Source organism: Peromyscus eremicus, chromosome 22 (genome assembly GCF_949786415.1).
Source record: "Peromyscus eremicus chromosome 22, PerEre_H2_v1, whole genome shotgun sequence".
Classification (NCBI taxonomy): Eukaryota; Metazoa; Chordata; class Mammalia; order Rodentia; family Cricetidae; genus Peromyscus; species Peromyscus eremicus.
In genome coordinates this window covers 5269448-5293403 of record NC_081437.1, presented here as the reverse complement: position 1 = coordinate 5293403, position 23956 = coordinate 5269448, and the positions used below count along the sequence as shown (strand labels likewise).

The window sequence follows — 23956 nt, the reverse complement described above, 5'->3', positions numbered from 1 at the left end:
GCTCTTCAGTAATGAACCTGAGCTAATGGCCGAGCAGTTATAAATAATATTAAGGCTCTGAGTGATTATTTTATAAGTGGCTGTGGGTCCATGGGGGCCAGGCAAGACCCAAGAAACATCAGCTAGCTCTTGCTTTCTGGCCTGTCCTTAACCAAGTCACTTAATATCAGTTTCCTCAAGGTCCAAGAAGTCTGACACCCTGGCCATTCCAACTTCTGGCCTTGATTATATGGTGAATAGACAACACTCTGGCCTTCCGTCTTGGTTATGTTTTCATTTCTGTGATAAAACTCCATGACCAAAAGCAACTTACAGAAGGAAGAGTTTGCTTTGGCTTATGATTCCAGAGGAAACGTCAATAAGTGCAGGAGAAGGCATGGCAGCTGGTTGGAACAGCTGTCCAGCCACATCTTCTTACACAGGAAGTCGAGAAAGCAGCTTGGAAGTGGGGCAAACCCGTAAATTCCCAAAGCCCACCCAGCACCCATGGATGGACTTCCCCCAGCGTGGCCCAGCATCCAAAAAGTCCTATAACCCCCTCAAACAGTGTCACCAACTGGGGAGCAAGTGTTCAAATATCTGAATCTACAGGGAACATTTCTCATTCAGACCACTCCACCTTCCTTCTATGCTCACAGTGGATACCTGTCAGTTCATAAACACACACTTAAAATTCACTTTAGTGCCATCCAATTCATTATAACTCATCAATTCACTGTGAGTTGTTAATTATACTCATTCAGAATAATCTCCTGTGATTTCAGACTTGTATAGCTTTTGGCATTCCTCAGACAAATAGAAGGGAGGTGTGGGGATCTTCCTCTCTGAGGCTCTTCCAAATCTGAACACACTCTGTCATTGTACATCTTTTTTAGTAGAGAGAAAAAGACACTGTCCCCTTGGGGACTTAAAGGGCTCTTTCTTTAAATCACGAAGAAAAGAATGTTTAGCTAGTTGCTGGAAAATTCACTTGTAGTAACTAAGTGGTCTAATTGTTCTGTCCTTGAGGGGGGAGTTCCTGAATGCTGGCAAGCCTTCCCTGGAGGTGGCAGCAGACAAGCTACTCAACTTTGGTGAAAACAAGGTTCAAACAACAGCAGAATAAACAAAAACACCAATTATGATTCCAGGGAGGTAGACAGTCTTTTCTGTTTAGTCAAAAGTAATTGATTTCCCCTGGAGTGTCACTTATACCATAATGATTATTGGAAGGGAGAGAACTTAACAGCCTGACACAGACATAAAATGGGATGGGCGGCAGATCTTAGCTGATGTGGATGGCCTGCCTCAAAGGCATATCTGGAGAAAGACAATAAATGGAGGCAGGGAATTTACAGTATTTTTCTTTATATTTATTTCTTATGTCAGTATATTTGTTTTGAACTTTGAAAAAGGTTTTAAAAACAACTTTTAATTATGCATTATGTGTGTTTGTGTATACACACAAATGTAGGTGCTTCTGGGGTCCAGAGGCCTTGGATTCTCTGAAAGCGTAGTTATGGGCAGTGAGTTCACAATATGGGTACAGGAAACTGAACTTGGGTCTTCTTCGAAAATGGTATGAAGTCTTAACTGCTGAGCAATCTCTCTATATTCTAAAGAATATCTCTATATTCTAAAGAATATCTCATTGATATTCTTTTTTATGCTAATTCTTCAATATATTATTCTGTCCTTTGTTTAAGCAAAAAGAAGAGGCGAGAGTGAACAAACAAAATAATAAATTCAAGTTAATTTGGGGGAAAATTTCTATATCTAATTGAAGTTGATTTTGTAAAAGGCTGATTAACTCAATGCTGAAAACTCAAAGGTTTATCTGGAAGTATTCTTTATTTCAGAAACTTGTGGTCTCACATTTAAATTTTTTAGGCACAATATAATCTCAGTCAGTTTCTATAGGCAGTTGAAATATGAATGAAAATTTTTTTCTATATTGAAAGATATGTGTTGATTCAAGTCAGTTGCAAACTTAGGCAGGGCCTAACTTATTGTAAGTTTAGTCATAGAGATTAAAAAAAATTATCACATTGTTATATTACTCTGAATATTATCTTCATTCTTTCTACCTAAACCTCTGAAAACTTAAAAGAGAACCACATTCTTTCCTGCTGGGCAATTTTTAAAGATATGGGATGAAAATGCTTCAATTTCTTCAATCTCTACTCCAAGTCTGGGCAAGAGAGCAAGAGCGAGATTGAAGCAGCAAGCACAGGGCCTACATATATAGGTCCTCTGCATATATATACATACCAGGTCCTCTGCATGTATGTTATAGCTAGTACTTTAGCCTTTTTATGGGACTCTTGACTATAAGAAAGAGTGGATCTCCAACTCTATTACCTGCTCTTGGGACTCTTTTCCTCCTGTTGGGTTGCCATGTCCAACTTTGATATGAAAGTTTTTGCTTCATATTATTATATTTTATTTTGTCATGTTTTGTTATTATCACTTAGAAGCCTTTTCCTTTTTTCCCCCGGTTTTTCGAGACAGGGTTTCTCTGTGTAGTTTTGGAGCCTATCCTGGAACTTACTCTGTAGCCCAGACTGGCCTCGAACTCACAGAGATCTGCCTGCCTCTGCCTCCCGAGTGCTGGGATTAAAGGCATGGGCCACCACTACCCGGCCTGGCCTTTTCCTTTGTAATGAGTGAAAGAAAGGGAGTAGATCCAGAGGGGAGGAAAAGTGGGGAGAATCTAGGAGGAGTAGAGGGAGGGGAAATTATAATCAGGATGCAATGTATGAGAAAAGAATCTATTTTAAATTAAAAAAAGAGGAAAGAGTTTCTCCACAGCAAGGTAACAATTAAAATTGAAATACTGCTTTCATTCAAAATTTTAAATATGACATTTGAAAGCAGCATATCTAAAGAAAAAGTATGCTTTAAAATGCTTTCTTATTCATGAATAATCAATCATTTTACAAATACACAGAAGATACGATAAATATATCTTCTGACATCTGTATGCATGTTTGTTTAATAATCAGAATCCATATCACTATTTGTGAATCTGTTATGTTATGTGTGATATTTCTGCTTGCATGTATATAAATATGTATATATATATGAATATAAATGCTTTCCTGTGCTAGTAGAATGAAAAACTAAAGAGTGAGTAAAACAATGGATATATGTCCAGAATTATTGAAAACTAGGAATGCATATGAAAACATTAAAGTAAAAAAGTGGGATTAATAACTTGATTGTAATAATGTTTTATTTCCCTCTGGCTTGCCCAACTGCTCTTTTGTACAAAGGCGCAGCAGGAATGCCAAGGATGATTGATCTTGGTTCCTTACTGATTTGCTTTCTGTCAAAACATACATTTCCTTTGCTTTATTGGTTGGAAACATAGTAGTAGGGTTGACCTCAAGTATGACAATGCAAGGAGACTAGCTGGTCTACCTCACGGTGAACCCTAAGAAAATAATTAGGATAACAACAAACCATTCAAGGTCTCTGAAAATGACCCTAATGGTAAGAATTAAGTGAGAAAATATATCTTCAAAACTTTATGATAATTCACACACACACACACACACACACACACACACACACACACACACACGGTATTTGAACCAAGAACACTGCTTCTCTCCCCTCCCCACCTCAGAGAGGCAGAGTTTAGATAACTTTATGATAATTCACACACACACACACACACACACACACACACACACACACACACACACACGGTATTTGAACCAAGAACACTGCTTCTCTCCCCTCCCCACCTCAGAGAGGCAGAGTTTAGATTCTGTCTAGTGTTGCAAGTATCTTACCAGGTCTTATTAATAAAATCAAACCTGGAGCCAGGTATTGGGGTGAATGCTGGAAGATCAGAGAAGCAGAACAAACCACAGCCACCTCACCTTGCCAATTCCCCAGCTGATCCTGTTTCCTCAGACTTGAAGCCTGTGTGTCTTCATCCGAATGGATCTCAGCTGAACTGCTGCTCAAAAGCCTAAAAGCTTAACCAGGCCTAGTTCCTGATCTTCACGCCTTACGTACTTTTCTGCCTCCTGCCATTACTTCCTGGGATTAAAGGCATGAGTCACCATGTCTGGCTGTTTCCAGTGTGGCCTTGAACTCACAGAGATCCAGATGGATTTCTGCCTCCCAAGTAATAGGATTAAAGGCATGTGTGCCACCATTTTCTGGTCTCTATGTCTATTTAGTGGCTGTTCTGTCCTCTGACTCCAGATAAGTTTATTAGGATGCACAGTATATTGGGGAACATAATATATCACCACAGTCTAGCTCTGTCTAGTTCCAATCTGAAGCTTCAGGACTTCAGCATTTCTCATCCAACTCCCTGTTGCTGAGGCTGTGTGGGGCAACTTTTACACAATTATATATTGGGCACAACCCAGGACTAGTGAGACCCTGACAGTCTGGACCAGTTCATGAGGCAGTGTTCTATGCCAGAAGAGTCAGGATAAGGAAATCTCAAGATATTACCTTCCACGGTACAGTCAGCTCAAAGAATGGCGGACTCAGAGAGAATCTCAGGTAGACTCATGCACTTTTCAAATTCTAACGGAGGCTGATAGATTTTGCAGGAGGCAGTTGGAATGCAGTTGCAAGGCAATTGGAAGGAGTCATTCTGGGTTCTGAACAAATATTCGTCTCTGACCTCTGAAATGACTTCTTAGAAGGAGCCATGCTTGAAAGAATTTGTTTGTAAAGGAATTCATTTCCCAGAGGATTGTTGGAAATATTCAGTCTGTCTACCATTAGTGAAATTTAACAGCTTAAATGAACCTTGAAATTACTATTAAGTGACAGATGCAAGCATCGAAGGAGTCCACGTGATTCTACTTGCATGAGAGGCCAGAGTAGAAAAACCTATAGAGACATAAGCTGGATTAGTGTGTGCTGCGAGTGAGTAGAATGGTTGGTATCACCTTCGGAGGTGATGAAAATGCTTTAGGATCTGGAGAAAGGAGTCAGTGGTACAACCCTTGCCTGGGATGTCTCTGGTCCTGGGATCAATCCTCAGCACCGCAAAATGAAACCAGTCTTTCGCTCTACCATGGTCATGGTTGTGCATACCTGTACAACGGTATAGGAACAATCGTTGAGATACTCCTGTTAACTGGGTAAACAGTATGCTGTCTAAAGTGCATCTCAAAGCTTTCTTTAAAACAAAAATCAGGCAAAAGTGAAGCAGGATGGCAATGGAATGCTAAGGAATGCTAATGGTCATGGTATCTGTAAGTTATTTCTTGATTTGCGGAGGTGAAGGGTACAGGTTACAGCAGGAGACTGTTTTTTGGAGAAGGGAAGGTATGATTCATCTACACCAAGCCCTTCACAGAAGTTTGGGTATAGCACACTCTAAGGTTTTGGCTTTGGGAATAGCAGATCCATGTACGTGATGCCTGCAGTGACCTACCTGACCTCAGCTAAGTCATCTCATTGCATGGGACTTTCTTTTTCAATCTTATAACAAGGGAAGGGAAGAAGTCGCACCTGCAATGCCAAGTTCATCTAATGAAAAATACAAAGTAGGTTTGCAAAGGAAAAGACTTGTTCCATACAGAATTAAAAAAAAAAAAAGATTTTGGATGTCAGGCATAGCAAAACCTGTAACTCTGGTGTTCAGGAGAACCGTGACAAGTTTGAGACCATCCTGTGCTATGATGAGAGTCCTAAGCAAGTGTATGGTAGAGTCAGAGACCCTGTCACAATAAATAAAAAATCTGAAACAAAACAAAAAGGAAGGTGGGGGAATGGTTCCACTGCCTGCTTCGTATTGTATAACCACCTTTCCACTTTCCTTTTCCCTCCTTAAAAACTCTTACTTTTATGGTCCCCCTTCCAGTTTCATGACCTACATACACCTGTGCAGGTGCGCGCATGTGCGCCCCCACCCCCCACAGACACAGACACACACAATTCACATACACACACACACACACACACACACACACACACACACACACACGTACACAAATTCAACCAACCAGCATTTCATGACTACCTTCTATGACAGGCACTGTCCCAGCTAACAAGGGTACCTATTCATAAAATTCACCGTGGCATTTATACACACGTGTACAGAGTGCATTGAGAAAATTCAACTCCCTTTATCTGGCTTGACATCCTTCCTGTCTCTTTTTGAAATTAATCTTTAAGTTAGTGTATAAAAACACAGAGCAATGGGTTTCATCACAGCATTTGCAGACACAGGTTGTTCTTATTGATTCTCCCTTTATTCTCCCATCTTGTTTTATGGCCTCCTCAGGATGGTCTCTTTCCAGTTTCCCAATAATGTTTTTAGTCACAAATAGTTCACTCTTGCCTGATCTTCCTCCTCAAGATGTCTTATTCCACTCTCATGGTCTCCTTTCTAGTGTCATGACCTACACCATATCTATCTATCTCTCTGTCCACCTACCTGTCATCTATCTACTTACATATATACATAGATATATACATAAATGAATATCTATAAATTGAAGTCTAGGATATGCACTTAAGATTAGAAAATGGTATTTTTTGAGTCTGTTTTATTTTGCTTAACAGTATGATTTCCATTCCCATCCATTTCCCAGCACTTGATGATGTTTTTCTTTATGAATGAACAAAATTTCATTGTGAAGATGCACCGATGTTTCTTTAGCCATTCATATGTGGATGGACATCTGGTCAGATGCTCCATCTTTGCTGTTGTGAATAGTGAAGCAGTAAACACGGATGTACAAGGATCTTTGTAGTAGGAGTTTGAGCTCTTTAGTATACCCAGATGGTGTAGTTGGGTCATGTGGTAGTTCCACTTTTAGTTTTTTGAGAAACCTCCATACTGATTTCCATAGTGGCTGCCGTCAATTTACATCACCACCTACATACTACCTTTCTCAACCCCTCAGTTCCTCTGAGGACATATGGAAGCTCATTTGGCCAAGCATATTCTTGGTTAACTATGTAACTATCACAGCTTCTTCAAGTGTTGTTCGATGAACCACTTAAGAGGTATTTGAGTTGGACTTCCTTTGAGAGTCCTAGTTTATTATGTGCATGTGAATGTCTAGAATTGGAGGCATAGCATGCAGCATTTTCAAAACCAACCTGACTTTTAGAAAAACTTCAATGCATTTAGTTCCTGTAGAATGTCTGCTGAAACTAGGGTTGTGAGGAGCACACTTTGAAAAACGATAAAGAGTTGGGCATTAGCAGGTTGTGATCATACATGACTGCAAACCCAGCACTTGGAAGGTTGAGGCAGGTGGAGTGTCACATGCTAGAGGCCACAGCCTGGGATACATAGTGAATATCAGGGCAGCCAGTTGGAGCCAAATAGAAAGGCTACCTCGAAAAAGAAACAAAAATGTTTGTGTGTGGAGCATTATAAGTTTAGTATTTTAAACTAGAGAGATAGCTCAGTTGGTAAAATATTTGTTGCACAAGTATAGTGATGACCTGAGTTCAATCTCTAGAACACATCTGAAAAAGCCAGGCATCATGGCCTGTGCCTGGAATCTGAGTACAGGGAAGGCAGACATGGCTGGATCTCTGGGAATTGCTGGCTAGCTAGCCTAGATGAATCATCAAGCTCCAAACCAATGAGACTGTAAAACAAACAAACAAACAAACAAACAAACAAACAAAAACAAACAACAGCAACAAAAGCCCAAACCACCACCAACAAAAAACCAAGGTACACAGAACCCGAAGAATGACAGCCGAAGTTGACCTCTGGCCTCCATTCCTGTGCACTCATACATATGAGCATGTGTTGTGTGTGTGTGCGCGCACATACACATTTAGCACAACTTCATAGTTTTGTATTTCAATCACAGAGTCTTTTAAATTTTGGAAATCTTTAAGGTCCAAGAATTCATTAATGATGATATTATAACAAGTCATGGAGATGATATTTTGGGGGTGACTGAACTTGATGCTTTTCAAGTTGTGATGACATGGTGATCAGTGAGCTTATTGGAGTAGCCATGGCCTAGGCCTTAAATCGCAGCCCAAATGAGAAAACAGATGTGCACTTCCCAAATCTAGAAATAAGTCTTAGAAAGGAGGTGGTGAAGTCATAGTAGATCAATATAATTCTTCCCTAAAAGCTGGAGTGTTGTGCTTCATTTAGTTGTATGCGGATCACTTAAAGAGCAGCTCTAGCAATCCTGAGTCTCCTCCAATCCCTCTCCTTTACCCAGTGTTCACTTCCAGCAGAAGTCTCCATGCCTGCAGAAAATCAACTACTCCACCTGCCAAGAGTTCATTCTTCTGGGATCTGCATTCATAAGAAAGGTGTAAAAGCCAAAAGAAAGTTGCCAAATGCATCACACACACACACACACACACACACACACACACACACACACACACACATTGCTCAAATAGCTCTTTAACATTAAACAACTATTGATTATTTTTGCAATTTATTGCCAGAAATGTCTATAACATTGACATTTCATTCCTCATTCCATTAATTCATGACCCCACTGACTTATTCTTCATTTGTCTTTTCCTCTCTTTACTGGGTAGTACCTACCAGGGCTGGGTCTAGTGGGGGATGCAATAGAGGTGGGCAGTGCTAACACTCAGAGAGATTACTGGATGCCGGGAACAGGACAACATGTGCATTTTGAATATAAGTAACTCTAGTCTTGAATATAAAAATAAAGAGTTGAGACTTTTCCTTTTTGATTTCAGGAGAGAGGGAGGCCATTTGTACTTCTTTATGCTTAGCACAAAGGTTTTTTTAAAAATCTGCTGTGTCCATGATGCCAGTTTTGGTTGTGACACCAAGAAGTGGCATGTCTTTGGGCTAGCTGATTGGTTTCATGCTTCTCCCTTCCAAACTGGGGAGAGTGATAATATTGAGTAAGATACTGTTAGAGGCCAGCTTAGCCACTCCCTGGGAGTTAGTCGATACTGGTTGCATTCGATCTTGTTTGATTCTTTGCTTGAAGGAGCCTTTGACTTCCTCATTCAGTTCATGAACATATTCGGTTTCTGTTCTATGACATAGACTATCAAGCATGGCAACAATTCTTGCCATCATGCAACTTCAGTTCTAGTTTCTAGGGGCAGGGCTGGTAGGAGACAAGGGAAAAGAGAAACATTCAGATTACAGTGAGTTTAAGAAAAGATGGCGAGGATCACAGGCTAGAGCAGCGTGGGATACAACAGTGGTGGAGTGGTCAGGAAATACTCTTTAATGTAGAGGTTCTCAACCTGTGGGTCGAGACCCTTGGTGTTGACCAACCCTTTCACAGTGAGGGAGGGGATGGGGTCCATACATCAGATATCCAGCATATCAGATATTTACATTACGATTCATAACAGTAGCAAAATTACAGTTATGAAGTAGCAATGAAATAATTTTATGGTTGGGGGTCAGCATAACATGAGGAACTATATCAAAGGGTCATAGCATTAGGAAGGTTGGAAACCACTGCTTTTGGGAGTAGCATTTGGGTAGAGTGAAGGAGTGAGAAATTATCCAGAGGAGCAGGAGGAGTTTTCTTGACAGGAAAGGAAGGGAAAGAGCTACCGAGTAAAAGTTTGGGCTCAGGGTGGGTCTAAGGCATCTGGAATGTGTTGGTGATGGGAAAGCAATTCACAAGGGGCATTGAGCTACGGAAGAGGCAGATAGAACATTTCAGGGAGTGACTTTGTACTCAGGGAAAAACACGGCATCTCTATGAGAGAAGGAATTTTGTGTTCTTCCTTCTATTGGCACCCGAGCAGTTAGAGTAAGGTCATAGTCAGATGTCATGACATGTGCGCTGGATAAATTTGACTCTAAGGGAAATCCTGTGTCTGCTGTGATGTTTGGAAAAGCCTCTCTTGCCGCCACACTGGGGTGGAGTCTGGATTCACCTGAAACTGGAGAATGGGGAGTGCTGGGAACTTCCTCTGTAGCCCGGATGAAATGGATGGCAGCTGGAGCTCTGGTGGTGGTGAGGTTATGGAGAAGTGGAGAATTGACAGCCATGTTTCCGGGGCTCAAACCCTAGCACCTGGTGATGGGTTGATTCTGGAGACTGGATTTAGTGACACTGGTGGAGTGGAGTCTGCTGTGGAATAATAATTCTTTTGCACATTGTGAAAATGTGCTCCTCTCATTGTTACTAAAAAGCTGATTGGCCAAGTTAGGCAGGATTTTTGGGCCAGAGAGAATGCTGGGAAGAAGGAGGATGGAGTCAGAGAAGTCCCAAGGAGATGCAGAGGGAGCATGCTGGAGGACAGCTAAAGCCAAGAGCCACATGGCAATACGTAGACTAACAGAAATGGGTTAATTTAAGTTGTAAGAGCTAGTTGGTAATAAGCCCGAACTTTCAGCCAAGCATTTATAATTATTAAGTCTCTGTGTTAGTTATTTGGGAACTGGCGGGTGAGAAAGAAAAGTCTGCCCAAAAGAGTCCATGAGGGCCTTGGGCAAAGGAGGTTAGTGCACTCCCTTTCTACTTGTTCATTTTGAGACTCCAATGAGGGATCCACGTGAAGGTGGTCCAGGCCTCAGGTGGGTATCCCATGCCTGGGGGTCCACGAAGCAGCCGAGCATGGCACAAACATTCTGAATGTATGTACTATGTAACGCTATAGAGGAGCTCACCACAGAGAATGCAGATGCATGATGGCAGAGAGGACCAAGAATAAAGACTGTGCACTCGAGCATCTGAGGCTGGGCAGCAGTACAGAACTTGGCAGAGATGGTGAAGGCTTGGCCTGAGATGTAAGGGAAACTCTAGCGTGGAGTCAAACAGGTCTGGAGTCAAAAGCAAATAGCGCTCCTAACAGGTGACTAGCTCTGTGGAGTCTCCCTGGGCTTTGTAACCTGAGGGCAGAGAGGGGCCCTCTACCTGTTACTTGAATCTCAAGGCAACCCTCTGACACTCAGCTTTGAGTTTCAAGCTGAAAACTAATTTGGCCACAGTATTAAAACGTACTGAGAATGAAGAGAAATTCGCCAGCCCGGTGACAAGAAGGGTTTTCAGTGGAAACATGAAGAGGGAGCCAGATTGAGGTAACTGAATAATGAATGGGCATTCCAGGGTGGGGATGAGATGTTAAAGAAACCATTTGTTTCCTCATGAAACCCCACTGCAGAGACAGAGGAGTTTTATCCTCAAGTATCGAGCCTCAAGGTTGTAGAAAGAAGAGCCACAGAACATTAGTGTGGTAAGGTCGGTGAACAGGATGCCAGGACCACTGCTGTGGGGTGTCCTGGGGGCTGGCTAGTGCTGTAGAACCTCAGCCCCACCCCAAGGTTGCACAATTAGAGCTGGCCCTTTCACACCTTCCCTTGTTTGGGGGCTTCTGCAGACCTGGCAAACTTCGCATAATGGTCTCCTAAACCAATGGGATTTGCGATGCATAGTCCCCATACCCTGCGTTTCTTGGTAACTCGGGGAAGAGGTAGAAATAATATGAGCTGGATAAAGATTGGCAGAGTTTAAGAAGCCAGGTGTGGTGGTGCACACCTTTAATCTCAGCATAAAGGATCAGAGGTAGGCAGAGCTCGGTGAGTTTGAGGCCAGTCTGTTCAACGCAGTGAGTTCCAGGTCACCTGGAGCTACATAGTGAGGTCATGTCTAAAATTCCCAAATCCCTGCCGGGGCAGTGAGAGATTGGGGGAGGCAGCTAGACACACCATTCAGACTGTTAGGCAAGAACCCTTATCCACATCAGCAAAATATCAAAGATTTATTTATTCATGTATCGTGTGTGTGTGTGTGTGTGTGTGTGTGTGTGTGTGTGTGTGTGTGTTTAGTACTAAGGATTGAGCCAGAGTTTCCTAAATATTAAGAAAGTACTCTGTCACTGAGCTGTATAATCTAAGAAACCGAGACTGAATCTCTCTATGTCACCCAGGGTGGCAATCCTGTTTCAGCCTCCAGTGTGTCTGGAGTTATGGGTACATGCCAGCAGTACAGGTGCTGAAGGCATATTCTTTAGAGATCATAAATAGAATTTGTAGATTTATGGATACTAGGTATCAGTTATGAATGCAGATGCTAAGTTACCCTCCCAAAGTCCTTACTCATCCTTCACAATGCTGACAGTAAGGTTTCACCCTACTGACGACGTCTGAAAGATTTTCTCTAGGGAACCTGGCCTGCCTGCCCGAGTCTAGACCTAAGATTTGATGATCTCTCAACTTAATGACCCAGCTGGGTCTTCTGCTGAGAGTGTTACAGTCCTCACCCCACTGTTGCTCTCTCCAGAATCTTCCCTGAGAGAGCTGCTCCGGGGAGCGGCTCTGTAGGTCTCCCTCCTATCTGGCTATCAGAACTGTTTGTTCTTCTTCCACTCGTCTCTAGTACTTGTTTGGGGGAATGAAATGCCTTTCTAAGACTGTGTGTTCTTCTTGAAGGAGCTCTGTCACTTCTCATGCTCAGGGGTGTGATAAGCAGCGTGGCTACGACAGGCAGGATTCCAGATGACCCCTCAGCTGTCCATCAGAATACTCCTATGTTTTTTTTCGTTGCTGTCTCAGTTGTCTAACTTAAATCCATGTTTCTTGTTGCATGGTTTGCTCCCTTTCCCAGTATGCAGACTTAGAGCAATGCCTCACTGTATCCACAAAGGTTTTCCTCCCCTGGTCAAAACCCAGCATTAGCAGGCATATGGGAGTGACTGTGGATACAGCTCATGCTGTGGCCTGAAGATGGAAAGTGCTTGTTTTGTTTTGCATTTTCTTTTCTTTTCTAGTCTAAAGCTAATCCAGCCATACAAAAGAGTTTAAAACTGAGAAGAAAGAGAAGTTCCCCATGCATTCAGGGTACGCAGTGTCCCTTTGCAGCGCGCTTTATATTTTGAAGGTGTATTGGTTTCGGAGGCCCATGGACTCTGTTAGGCAAGTTCAGTGCCACTACCAGCTCTGAAAAGAATGCATCCATATATGGTGGTGGTGGTGGTGGTGGAGGTGGAGGTGATGATGGTGAAGGTGGTGATGGAGGTGGTGGTGGGTGGTGGAGGTGGTGGTGGAGGTGGTGGAGGTGGTGGTGGTGGTGATGGTGGTGGAGGTGGTGATGGAGGTGGTGGTGGGTGGTGGTGGTGGAGGTGGAGGTGGTGGAGGTGGAGGTGGTGGTGGTGGAGGTGGTGGTGGTGGTGATGGTGGTGGAGGTGGTGATGGAGGTGGTGGTGGGTGGTGGAGGTGGTGGTGGAGGTGGTGGTAATGATGGTGGAGGTGGTGGTGGAGGTGGTGGTAATGATGGTGGAGGTGGTGGTGGAGGTGGTAGAGCTGATCTGGCATACATAGCCCACAGACAGGCAAACTTTTCCCAGTAGACATATAGTAGCATTTAGGAACACAGTAGCTTTGGAGGAAAATATGAATTTGGAAAAGGAAATGCAACGCTCACTCTTCTCCCCTGGCTGCTCCTCCCGAGTTCTGTGTCAGTCTCCCTCATCCAAGCTCGGAGGCTCCAATCCTGTGATTTTCAGAATTTGAAACCTTAAAGTCAAATGTAATTAATGTCTGAACACATGCCAGTTAAGTCCTATCATTAATGCTGGTGTTCATTTGTCATTATATTTTATTTCTTGCCCGTGTTCTCCTTTTCATTATATTATAAAATACAGTAAACATTTTCCAGCCTTTTAAACAAGGATCATTTGAGAAGTGGCCGTAGACAGCTTCTGAAACCAGCCATGGCTGGGGGCCGGGAGGGCAGTGTCCGTAAGAAAGATGTAGACAGGCTGATGTCCCTCTTTCTTAGCTTTCTTTCTGTGCTAGGCAACAGCCCTGTTCTCACTGAGTTTCACTGGGATCCATTTCTTCTAGTTTTCATGGTCTGTCATTTCCCATTATATAAAGCAACATTCAATAAATCATAAAGTTCATGGTTTCCACAATGATTATTCTAAGGGGGATTTTGACTGTCGTGGGCGAGAATGAAGAAAACTGTTATTGTTGTTACTTGTTTTGTTTTTTAACTTCATAGGAGAGGGGACACCACTTCTCCTGATTCTTTTCCCAAGTGGCGAGTGTCTCACACACATATAACCCACAAATACTTGCTGTTAAAGAACATGTGAAAAATGAGCCTCTTTCTTGTGGTCTTAAAATTGAATAATATTGGAGTAGAAGAGTATATTTAGATGAGGGGAAAATAATTGTGTTTGGGTGGGGACATAGAAGATATATCTGGGGGCTACAGAAGAAAAAATAGTGTGGGCATCACAGAGCTGAGGTCAGAAAAGACGAGAGGACACAGGAGTGTTGACTTGAGTCCAAAACATGTCTGGCTTTTTGCCCTGAATCTGAGAACTGAATCACAGAGAGTAAATAAGTCAAGGCAAGAGCTAAGTGCAGGGATTCAAGAGACAAGGGGTCAGAAGGCTTAGAGAATAACTGTCAGACTGAGTATAAGGCAAATACAGGCCACACTGTCTTCTAGGGATGCGATCCTGTCTTTGGAGCCAAATCTCACAGACTTTCACAGAGGTGACAGAGTGGTGGAAGCCACTCCTGACAGTCTGGAACTCCAGACTGTGACCCTTCTGTGGCAGGAGTCTCTCTTTTCTATGCTGTCTTACTCCAAGAGGGCATTAGGGGAAGGCCATGCTCAGCAAAGTTCAGCCTCTGTTTATTTAGGCACAAAGCCACTGTTAGAACTGAGATACTTAGCAAATTCTTGTTCAACATCCCTGTCAACCTGTAATGACATTCTAGGTGTCTGTGTGGGGATTCTCCACACTGCTTTTCACATGACAAAACTCTGTGAAGCCCACGGGAATCCTCACCTAGTGGGTCCAACAAGTAGAATTATTACCCAGCTTTTGGAATCTGAGACCTAAGAAAATCCCATTGATTTTGGCAAGTTTGGTGCCTGGATGGAATTTGTAAAATGAAAGCATTTCTGAACTGAAGGAGACTCAGAGTCAATCTACATCAGTCTCCCAGCATCTACTTAGGAAATTTTCTCCAGGATGTCTTCAATCAGTTGATCCTTTTACTTCATTGATGCTTAATGGAGCTTATGGGCTCTCTATTTTTGTGGAGGTTTTTCATCAAGTATGGCATTATGGAGATGTTGTACATTTCTCAAAACTGCTGAAACAGGACTCAGTGTGAGGGCTTTATGTTGCTGTTTGATGAAAAAGGTTTCGGAGAACAGATAAAAGAGAATGAACTCAAATCACTCCTAATACTAAAAATATAATTGAGTTCAAGTTCCACGGTAAGGCTTAGTTGGTTTATTTGAAGAAAAAAAAAGTGTGTGTGTGTGTGTGTGTGTGTGTGTGTGTGTGTGTGTATGTATGTGTATTCTTTGAAGAGTTGCAGATCAGTGGCATATTCCATACGAAAGAACAAGGTAATGGCATGTCCAGGTCAGAGGCAGAAAGCATGCTTTCAGATATTTCAGGGAGAGGTCAGATCAGAAACAAACATCCAAATCTCATTATAATCATATCCTAGGCAATTAAAAATAATTACTCTCTTTCCTAGTTGACCTTGTGGGGATATATTAGCTAGAATCTAGTCTAAATAAAACGAAGTTGGAGAGTCTAAATCTAACAGCTAAAAGAAAAATATCCACTCAACTTTAGTGACTGCATAAACCAATTAAGTGGCTTGGAGAAGAATAATCAAAAGTGAAATGAATTTCCCATCTTCTGGCATATGTCCTTTTGCTATGATGTAGGCTTCTGCAATGGACTACTTGTTTGAGGAAGGGACGCAGGTACCTCTAGGGAAAGCAGTGGCATTTTATCCTCACGCAGCAAGTGAAGGTTCTCTGCTATCAAACCCCTACTCTTCAATTGCTGATAATGACTCTGTAAATTATAGCTCTTAGCCAATTCTCAGGGTAGAGTTCATCTTCTGCTTGAAAAGATTTTTTTTCCCTAGGAATGTAATTTCTACTTGTTCAAGGTGTTGTATTCTATAGCTATTCCTTTAGTCATTTCCCCCTGATTCTTCTGTAGGGAATACAAACCTCTCCTGCAGCCCAATTAAATTCCAAACGCTGGCCACAGACAATTTTTGCTAAAGTAGGTACAGGGGTTTTTGTTAGGAGAAAGGGTTGTCCATGGATTAGCATGAACACAGAACAACTTGTTTCTTTTAAAGGAGCATCTAAATAAGGCAGGGCAGGGGGTGATCCTGCCCTGGGCACCCAGAGCAGTCTGCACAGAGAGTTCTGTTTTTTTTTTTGGTAATCAGACAGAGCTACAATTAAAGAATATCTAAGGAATAGTATTATAAGGTTTGAGATCTGGTCTTATTTGGCAAAATATAATTTTTGAACATTTCTGTCTGGTTGAAAATGATTTTGTTTAGGCAATTTCTTTCATCTTTTCAATATTCATGGGTACAGAGAGGCAGACACTGTTAACGTAAGTCAAAAGAATTGAACGACGTATCTAGTGTACAGAATATTCCACTTTTAACTCAGGCAACTTGTTTTGCTGTTTCTGAATAAATTAACGGATTCGAGAGTGATATACAGGCATTTTTGTAAAACAAACACATAAAAAGCAAGGAAAACAGGAACAGCATCAAATGCTATCCTAGTTCACTGCAGGAGAGAGCAATAATCATCCTTTATAGAAATCTCTTCTTCAATACCGAGGAGCAGAGCAAATAAACAGATGTAATTCTGCCTGATTTATTAAATCATTTGTTCAACACATAATTGAAGACCCAGAATGCACATTGCATTGAACCAGGCGCAATGAGTAACACAAGGGAAATTTTCACTGCAGTTGAAGAAATAAGATACACATGAAAAATTAAATGCAAAGCAAGATTAAGTGTGAAATGAGCTGCACCCGGGTTCAGATGAAGGGAAGATTAAATAAAGAGTGAGTAGCAACAGATGACTTCATGAAAGACACAAACTTTCCTCTCCACACTGATTCCCCTCTCTCTGGGTCTCCTCTACTGCCTCCCCGTGCCCCTGTGGGCCAAGCAGTGGCATCCAAGTTTTGAAGGAACATCCCCTATAGATTTAATTGATGTGTGACCATGTTAACTAGTGTGCATAGCAAGAGGACAAGAAGAAGCTAAGGGCAACTGAAGAGTCGATATAAAGACAGAGAGGTAGGGATGCAGTTTGAGGGAAACCCTACGGTCTGTGAAGTATGCTCATCCACCAGAGGATGGGGAGCTATAAGTCCACAAGGGAAGCAAGCTGTTGAACTGTTGGATTATTTTTGAACTAGGGCCTCATAACATGGTGACGGTGGCGTTTTGCAGAGGAAATGCAATGACAATTGAGCAGTTTGGTTTTGGGAAAGGAGAAGGTTTTATTAGAGGGGGTAAATGAGGAAACAGAAAAGCCAGACTTTGGAGAGCTATTACTTTGATTCAAGGCTAAAGATGATGGAAAGAGGATGCTCACTGTGAGCAACAGGAAGTTAGTTTGCAAAATGATAAACTAGTTTGAAACTTCCATGATGGTTATAGTCTATGGATTAGAGTCACCTTGTTTATAAGAGCAGACAGCCTTCAACTGCTGCTTTTTGGGCACAACACAGTGAAAACCCACTGAAGGTTTTATCTCTATTAGTACTGAATCAGGAGCCAGGAGTCCTGCTTATGGTTCACACTTAAGGAGTTCTTTCTGGCAATGGCAGTTGAATAGAAGAGCTTTTCCCAACATATCTTTTATGGGATCCTAACCCCCAGGCATGCTCCTAGGGGAAAAAAAGCTCCATAATTGTGTTTGAAACATGAAGAATTATTTTACTTGGAGATCACAACTCACTGGCATAGCGAAGGCATCCCTCTGCACAGAACGCTGAAATGCCCCATCAGAGCTAAGACTGAGCCAGAAAAACCTGTTCCTAACTGAAAAATAACCTAGGGCTGTGGGGTATAGAGAACAAGCTAAGCCAGGCAGTCATACAAGGAATCTAAGGCCAAGAAAGAGAATAAAAATTAGAGAGAGAATTAGAGAATTCGAAGTCAATGCTAGTCAAGTGAGTTTGCAACCAGTTATGGATACTGTGAGGAGAGGGTTTAATCCAGTCAGCTTACAGTAGGGTCCAGTTGGACATCCCCCAAGCCAGGAATGGTGTCAGTGAACTCCCTTTAACTAAAAGTCATCTGAGTGTGCTAAAGAAAAAGAAATGATTGTATCCATAGTGTGTCCTAGATTTAAAATCTTGGACCTAGAATAAGTGTTTACTCTTTTCCCCAGGAATTTCATATCCAGGAAGAATGAAGAGACTTTTCTGGATTGGATGGCCGCCTCCAGCTGAAGCGGATTCTGAGATAAGGCAGAAATCACGGTTGCTTTCATGGTGATCAGAATGAAGCTGCTTTCCGAGGGCTTGGCAAACACTGACAGGCTGCAGAAATACTGATTTTTTTTTTCACTCAGTGTATGAAGGTGAAGTGCTGCCTCCACTGGAATGTGATCACTCCCAAGCAACAGGGAGGTTACAGACTGGCTATAAAAATCGATCAGTTTTCCAGAGCGTTCTCATTCCTCTCTACTGACTCGATCTTCAGGAGAGCCTTGCGCATGAAAGTGGCTTTTGTCTAATATTTTACACTTGCTAACATCACCAATATGACCAAGAACAGCCCCGGAGACAAGCTGCTGTTTGTTATTGGCATTGTCTCATTTAGTCCCCACAGCGATTCCGTGAGGTAGGCACACACTGTCATTTCCATCATCTAGCCGGGAGCACAGATGATAGAGTAAGAAGTTATTTGCACAGCTCTGGTTTAAACTCGGGTCTTTCAGTGTGGAGATACTAATATTCTATCCTTGTCAGAATCAGTTAGAAGATGACCCTGTAACTCCGGCTCTGCGTGGCCCCAACTCCTGGCTCTCCCTGCCTAGTTTAGTGCTCTCTCTGCGGTGACATGCTTCAAGTTCCTAGACCACTTATATTCAATTTATTCTCTCAACTCAGAAGAAACTCTCAGTTAAAGCAAGAGTGGGCGGCAGACAACCTACATTGGGCCAAATTGGTTATCATACAACCAAAGTAACATTTTCGTGATTTTGCTTTTTCAAAGACCATGAACTATAAATTTTTTCATGCTCCACATTTTTTTTTTACACATTTGGGAAAAAATCAAAAGATTTTGTATTGTAAAGATGATATAAAATTTAAATTTCAGCATGGGCACAAAAAAGTTTTGTGAGGGCAAACAATTTCCTTCATTTACCTGCTGTCTCTGTCTGCTTTTACGCCACCACACTTGAGTTGAATAGCGCAAAAGAGACTGAATGACCCATATTGCTGGCCCCTAGTCCAGACTCTAAGAACAGCATATCGGTATTTTTTACCCAGGAGAACAGTAAAGAGTCTACATTTTCCACAGAATGCAACAGAAATACAAAAGCAGACTTAGGTTTGGTTCTTCTCGCTGTCACAGACGAGCAGCATTGAGGCTTTTGCTGAAGCTGTCCAGTTTTTCTATGCTTTTGCAAAACAACTGTGCCACCCTTGAACTTGCACTGTGAATTTTTAGTGAAGCCCTGCATCCAAGACCTAAAGCACACAGCAGGAGCCATTTGGAAGAGGGAATCCACTTGCTTGTCCGTGGCCCTTCTGAGTTCTGTTCATACAAGCACGTGCATATTTTAGGGTAGTAGTAATCTTTGGTAACGGTGGCACATACGTGACATGAAGTGGAACTGTTGCAAACCTGGAGGACCACAGGTGTTTTCCTCCAGGTGAGCAGTGCAGCTTTTCCACGTTGTCGTCAGTGAAGCTCAGCTGGTTGACCCAGCCTTCCCCGACATGACGGTCACTGACGTCATTACCCCAACTCAGAACACTGCCAGGTGAAGGAGAAATTCCAGGCAGAGCCCACAATTTCACCCTTTTGCCAAATTTCCACTTTACCCTAAGTCTATCCTTATAAGGATATAAGAAAAACAAAACAAAACAATTGTTCATTCACACAGAATGTCAGTTCTTGACGCTTTATCTTCTTCTCTGCACACACACACACACACACACACACACACACACACACACACTCCTCAAATAATTGTTCTATTATAGCTTCTTTTTCTCGGTGCACTTTGGCAAGAAGATTGCTAACCTACTTAGTAGGTTGTGACTTAAGGCCTCCAAAGAGGATGGATCTTACCACAGTTTCCAGAGCTTCCAAACAACCAGGCTCATTCCTTAGCGATGGGGGCAGGGAATGCCAACAGTCCGCATGCATTTGTCTTGCCCCTTTCAATTTTATGCATTTCCTCTATTGTGTACATGTAATTAGGGCTGTCCAGAGTCCAGAGGATGAAGTTTGTTTCTGCTGTTCTGTGTAACATTCTCCCACTCTCTATAAAATTTCACCACCTCATGCTTTTTCTTCAGCTATGAAATGCTCTTGAAAAAGCATGTATTTTAGCTATTTATACCTTAGTGTAAGAAAAAGAAGTCATATTGCTGGTCCTTCTGAATCATGCACACGTATTTCGCCCAATCTCTCCTTACTCCTTTCCTTTTTTCTTTCCTTTATTCTCCTACTTCATTCCTCCTTTTTATTTTTCTTGTTATCCAACATTTTCAATGCAGAAGGGGAAAAAAAAAATCCTCTTCTTAGGAAGAAATTACAGCCAGAAGACAGCTAGGCCTGGGAGGGAGTTTGGAGGGCAGTGGAATACTACTTACTCATCAATTAAATCTATAGATGTTCCTTCAAAACTTGAATGCCACTGCTTGGCCCACGAGGGCACAGGGAGGCAGTAGAGGAGACCCAGAGAGAGGGGAATCAGTGTGGAGAGGAAAGGATCTATGCCACATGTCACAGTCACTCAAGCAAGTGTTAAAATCACTTTAGAAGTAGGAAGTAGAGGTTCAGGGAAGGTAAGCGCCTGAAGCCTGAGCTGCAGATAACTCGTGGGGCTAAGGGCGCATTGGCCTGCCCTGTTTTAGAGTGACCTCATGCACCAGACTGTCTGTGCACAGCACATCCTTCAGTGTAATCAAGACAGCTGCCCCATCTGGGCAGTGTAGCCAAAACAGAGCTGGGCAATGTTTTCTTTCTCCCAGCCACTGCTTCTGCACAGTGCTGTAGACTCCAGAGGTCACCCGAGAGGGCTGAGTTCCAAACATTATCCTAGAGAGATAATCTGAGAGTCGCAGTCCTGGCTTGGAGAGAAAAACCCGAGGTTGTTTGCTGTCTGAGGCGCGCTTGCGGTTCTCAGTACCTGGGCAATCACACAGCCCGGGGCTGGGGCTCCAGGAAAGAACTCAGGCGCTGAGTGGGTGCGCCTGAGCCTCTGTTTCATATGCTCTGGCTCCTTCTCAATAGGCTGAGAGAGTTTGGAAATGTCTTTAGTGTGTGGCCACTGGATTCCACGTTGCAAAGCAAAGAGAGAGGCTGAGATATCTGTCCCAGTTCTTGCCCAGTTCTAGGCAAATGTCTACTTCCTGTCTAAATACTTTTTATTTAATATTTAAATAAATTTTAATGAAATTTAATTTTAATTAATTCATATTTAAATGAAATTTAAATGAATTTCAGCAAAGAATCCAGACTTGGCATCACTTTCCCTGCTGTTTATTATTCTGCTTTCTTTCTCTCTTTCAGCTGTTCCTCTTTTCTTCACCCTCTTTCCACACGTCTCAAGCTTCCCTTTCTCCATTAAGAACAACTCTGGAACCCCAGAACTCCGGAACTACCTGCGGCTGTCCCCAAAGCCCCAGGCTTGGGCGCCCTTGCCTTGAGATCCACGGTGTGTGTACAGCTGGCCTCGGCTAGCCCTTCTTGCCTCCAGGTGAAGGTCTCCCAATTCTACTTTCCTTTCCTTTTCACCTTTCCTGCGTCTGGAGGGAGTGTGGAGCCCTAGAGTAAAGGTGTCCCCCAAACTACTCCCCTTTGGTTTCCACGCTGGCCTTCCCTGACAAATGCCAGTATAAACTCTCACCAGTGCGCCTTGGACAGCCACCGGACAGAAGCGTCTGTCTGGGGGAGTTTGTTTTCTGTAGCTTTTGGTCAGGACAGAACTAGTTCAGCCCGGCCGATGTCAGTCTACTAGGAAAATAATAATAGTCCTGGGCGCACCAATGGCAGCCGCACAGCTGTCCCCGCGGTGATACTCACAGTTCCACGGCGTTCCGGGGGAGGTCGGACGGAATCTCCGTCACCTTGCTGTCTTGGCAGAGGAAGACCCTGTTAGAGCAATGGCACAGCCAGTGATGACATCCTGTCCCCGAGCCCAGGAATGCCAGCAAGGAGACGAGGAGCAAGGCCATGCTCATTTATCCATCCACCTGTTTTCTTCCTGCAGGGGCGGCGAAAACCTCCACAGATTTCGCAAGCTCCTCCGCACTGCTGGACAAGGGAGATCTGTCTGGAGGACACGCAAAGTCACATGACCCACCAAGGGATGCTTTTTTTTTAATTATTATTTTTTTTGTCACTTCCAGGCAAATAAAATTAATGTGTGTCAGCAGTGATTTCTGAAGCAACTTCACCTTCTCCCTTATTGTTCAAGACTTTAGTTTCTATTCCTCGACCCAAGAATGACAGCAAATGGAACCTTGGTGCACATTTGGAGTAATTCACATTATTTTTCTGCACACGGGGTCCCTGCTGGCCACCACTCTCTTCTCCTCGGTGACATAATTGGCCCTCCCCCTAAAGGACATCCATATGACACATCCCTAAGAAGGGACAGGCACGAGGGGGACAGGAGCTATCTTCAGTGTTGGGCATCACAGTGTTCCAGTGACCACCCTGACACAAACCACGCATCTGGGCTCTGGCCATCGATGCTCTTTCTTACTTGATTAACAACCTGAACTAGCATTATGCAGACTTTGGGGAGGCGGGTTAGGAAGCACCAGGTCTCTGCAGGTGGGAGACAATGGTCACAGACAGTTCTCTGCAGAGACAACTCACCTTGTGACCTCAGGCATGAGCTGCTGCTTACAAGGCTATGGAAAATATCACGGTGTTCACCAGTCATGCCTAGTCTTTCTGGCTTCTCTTGTCTTTCCTTCCCAGACTCTGAAAACCTGTCCTTCCTTTTTGGGCAGCCGGCACTAATAAATTTATCGAGTCTATACTTTTAATTTTAGATGTTTCTTGTGGGTGACACCCTTGATATTTTCAGTGGCATTTTCAAGCTCAGTAATAAGGGGTTTGTGGAATATTTGGCAAAAGTGAAGTGGCTTTCTTTCAACCCAGAGTCTATGAAGAAAAAGCATACACGTCTCTAAGATCATGCCTACAACTTACTACCTGCTAAAATTACCTTCAATACTGTGGTTGTATGTATCAAGCTTTGTCTCATGGAAATGGTTACACACACACACACACACACACACACACACACACACACACACACACACACATGTATCCTATCCTTCCTTCTATCTTCATTCCCTGACTTACAATGAGTGGATTAGATCACTATCAGGCGAACCCATGCAAGAGATGATAAAGGGTGGGTGTGATCTGGCTTCCAGTTGAATGGCTCTAATTTTGAGATGGGACGTTGTAGCGGTATCAATATGGACCCTATACTATTAACAATTTTGACTAAGCAGGACAGTTAAAAGAGTTCACTCGATAACTCATCCAATTATCAACTTTCAGGTGTAGAAGACAGTCCAGTCAATGAAAGCTTCTGTTTCAACTATGTCCAAATAACTCCAATGACAAGAAACAGTATTTGTCACATCTTACCCGTCCCACGGGCCAGCAACCTCTACTTAGATTTTTAGAGATGGCCAGTTGTGACCAAATCAGTCTTTGCATAGTGAACTGAAATATTGTTAAAATTGAAATTTGATTTTAAATTCCACTTTGTAGTGGCAATGTGTAAATAATACGTGTAATAACATAAATAATTTATCATGCATGGCAAGAAACAGTGTGAGGTGAAGACACAGAGATGTCAGACTCTGCTGTATTTAGTTGATGGAGCCCTTCTTGTCGATTTTTTTTACAACCTAATTCACGAAGGTGCCATTAATCTGAATTTTGAGCTTGTCATTCACTTTATAAAAGTTAATGTTGTCACTAAAAGTCTGTCATTTAACTTTTGCTCTTTGGGAG

The 23956-nt window shown here is 42.7% G+C and overlaps 1 protein-coding gene across 1 annotated transcript in view; it reads right to left on the bottom strand.

Moving 5' to 3' along the window:
* Window positions 1-22229, bottom strand: part of Fshr (follicle stimulating hormone receptor) — a 181873-nt gene extending 159644 nt beyond the window's left edge. The window contains exon 1 of the mRNA XM_059248382.1: window positions 21995-22229. Within this exon, the coding sequence (XP_059104365.1) occupies window positions 21995-22152 (158 nt within the window). The 5' untranslated portion in view covers window positions 22153-22229. The remainder of the gene's footprint in view (window positions 1-21994) is intronic.
* Between the last annotated feature and the right edge of the window lie 1727 nt (window positions 22230-23956).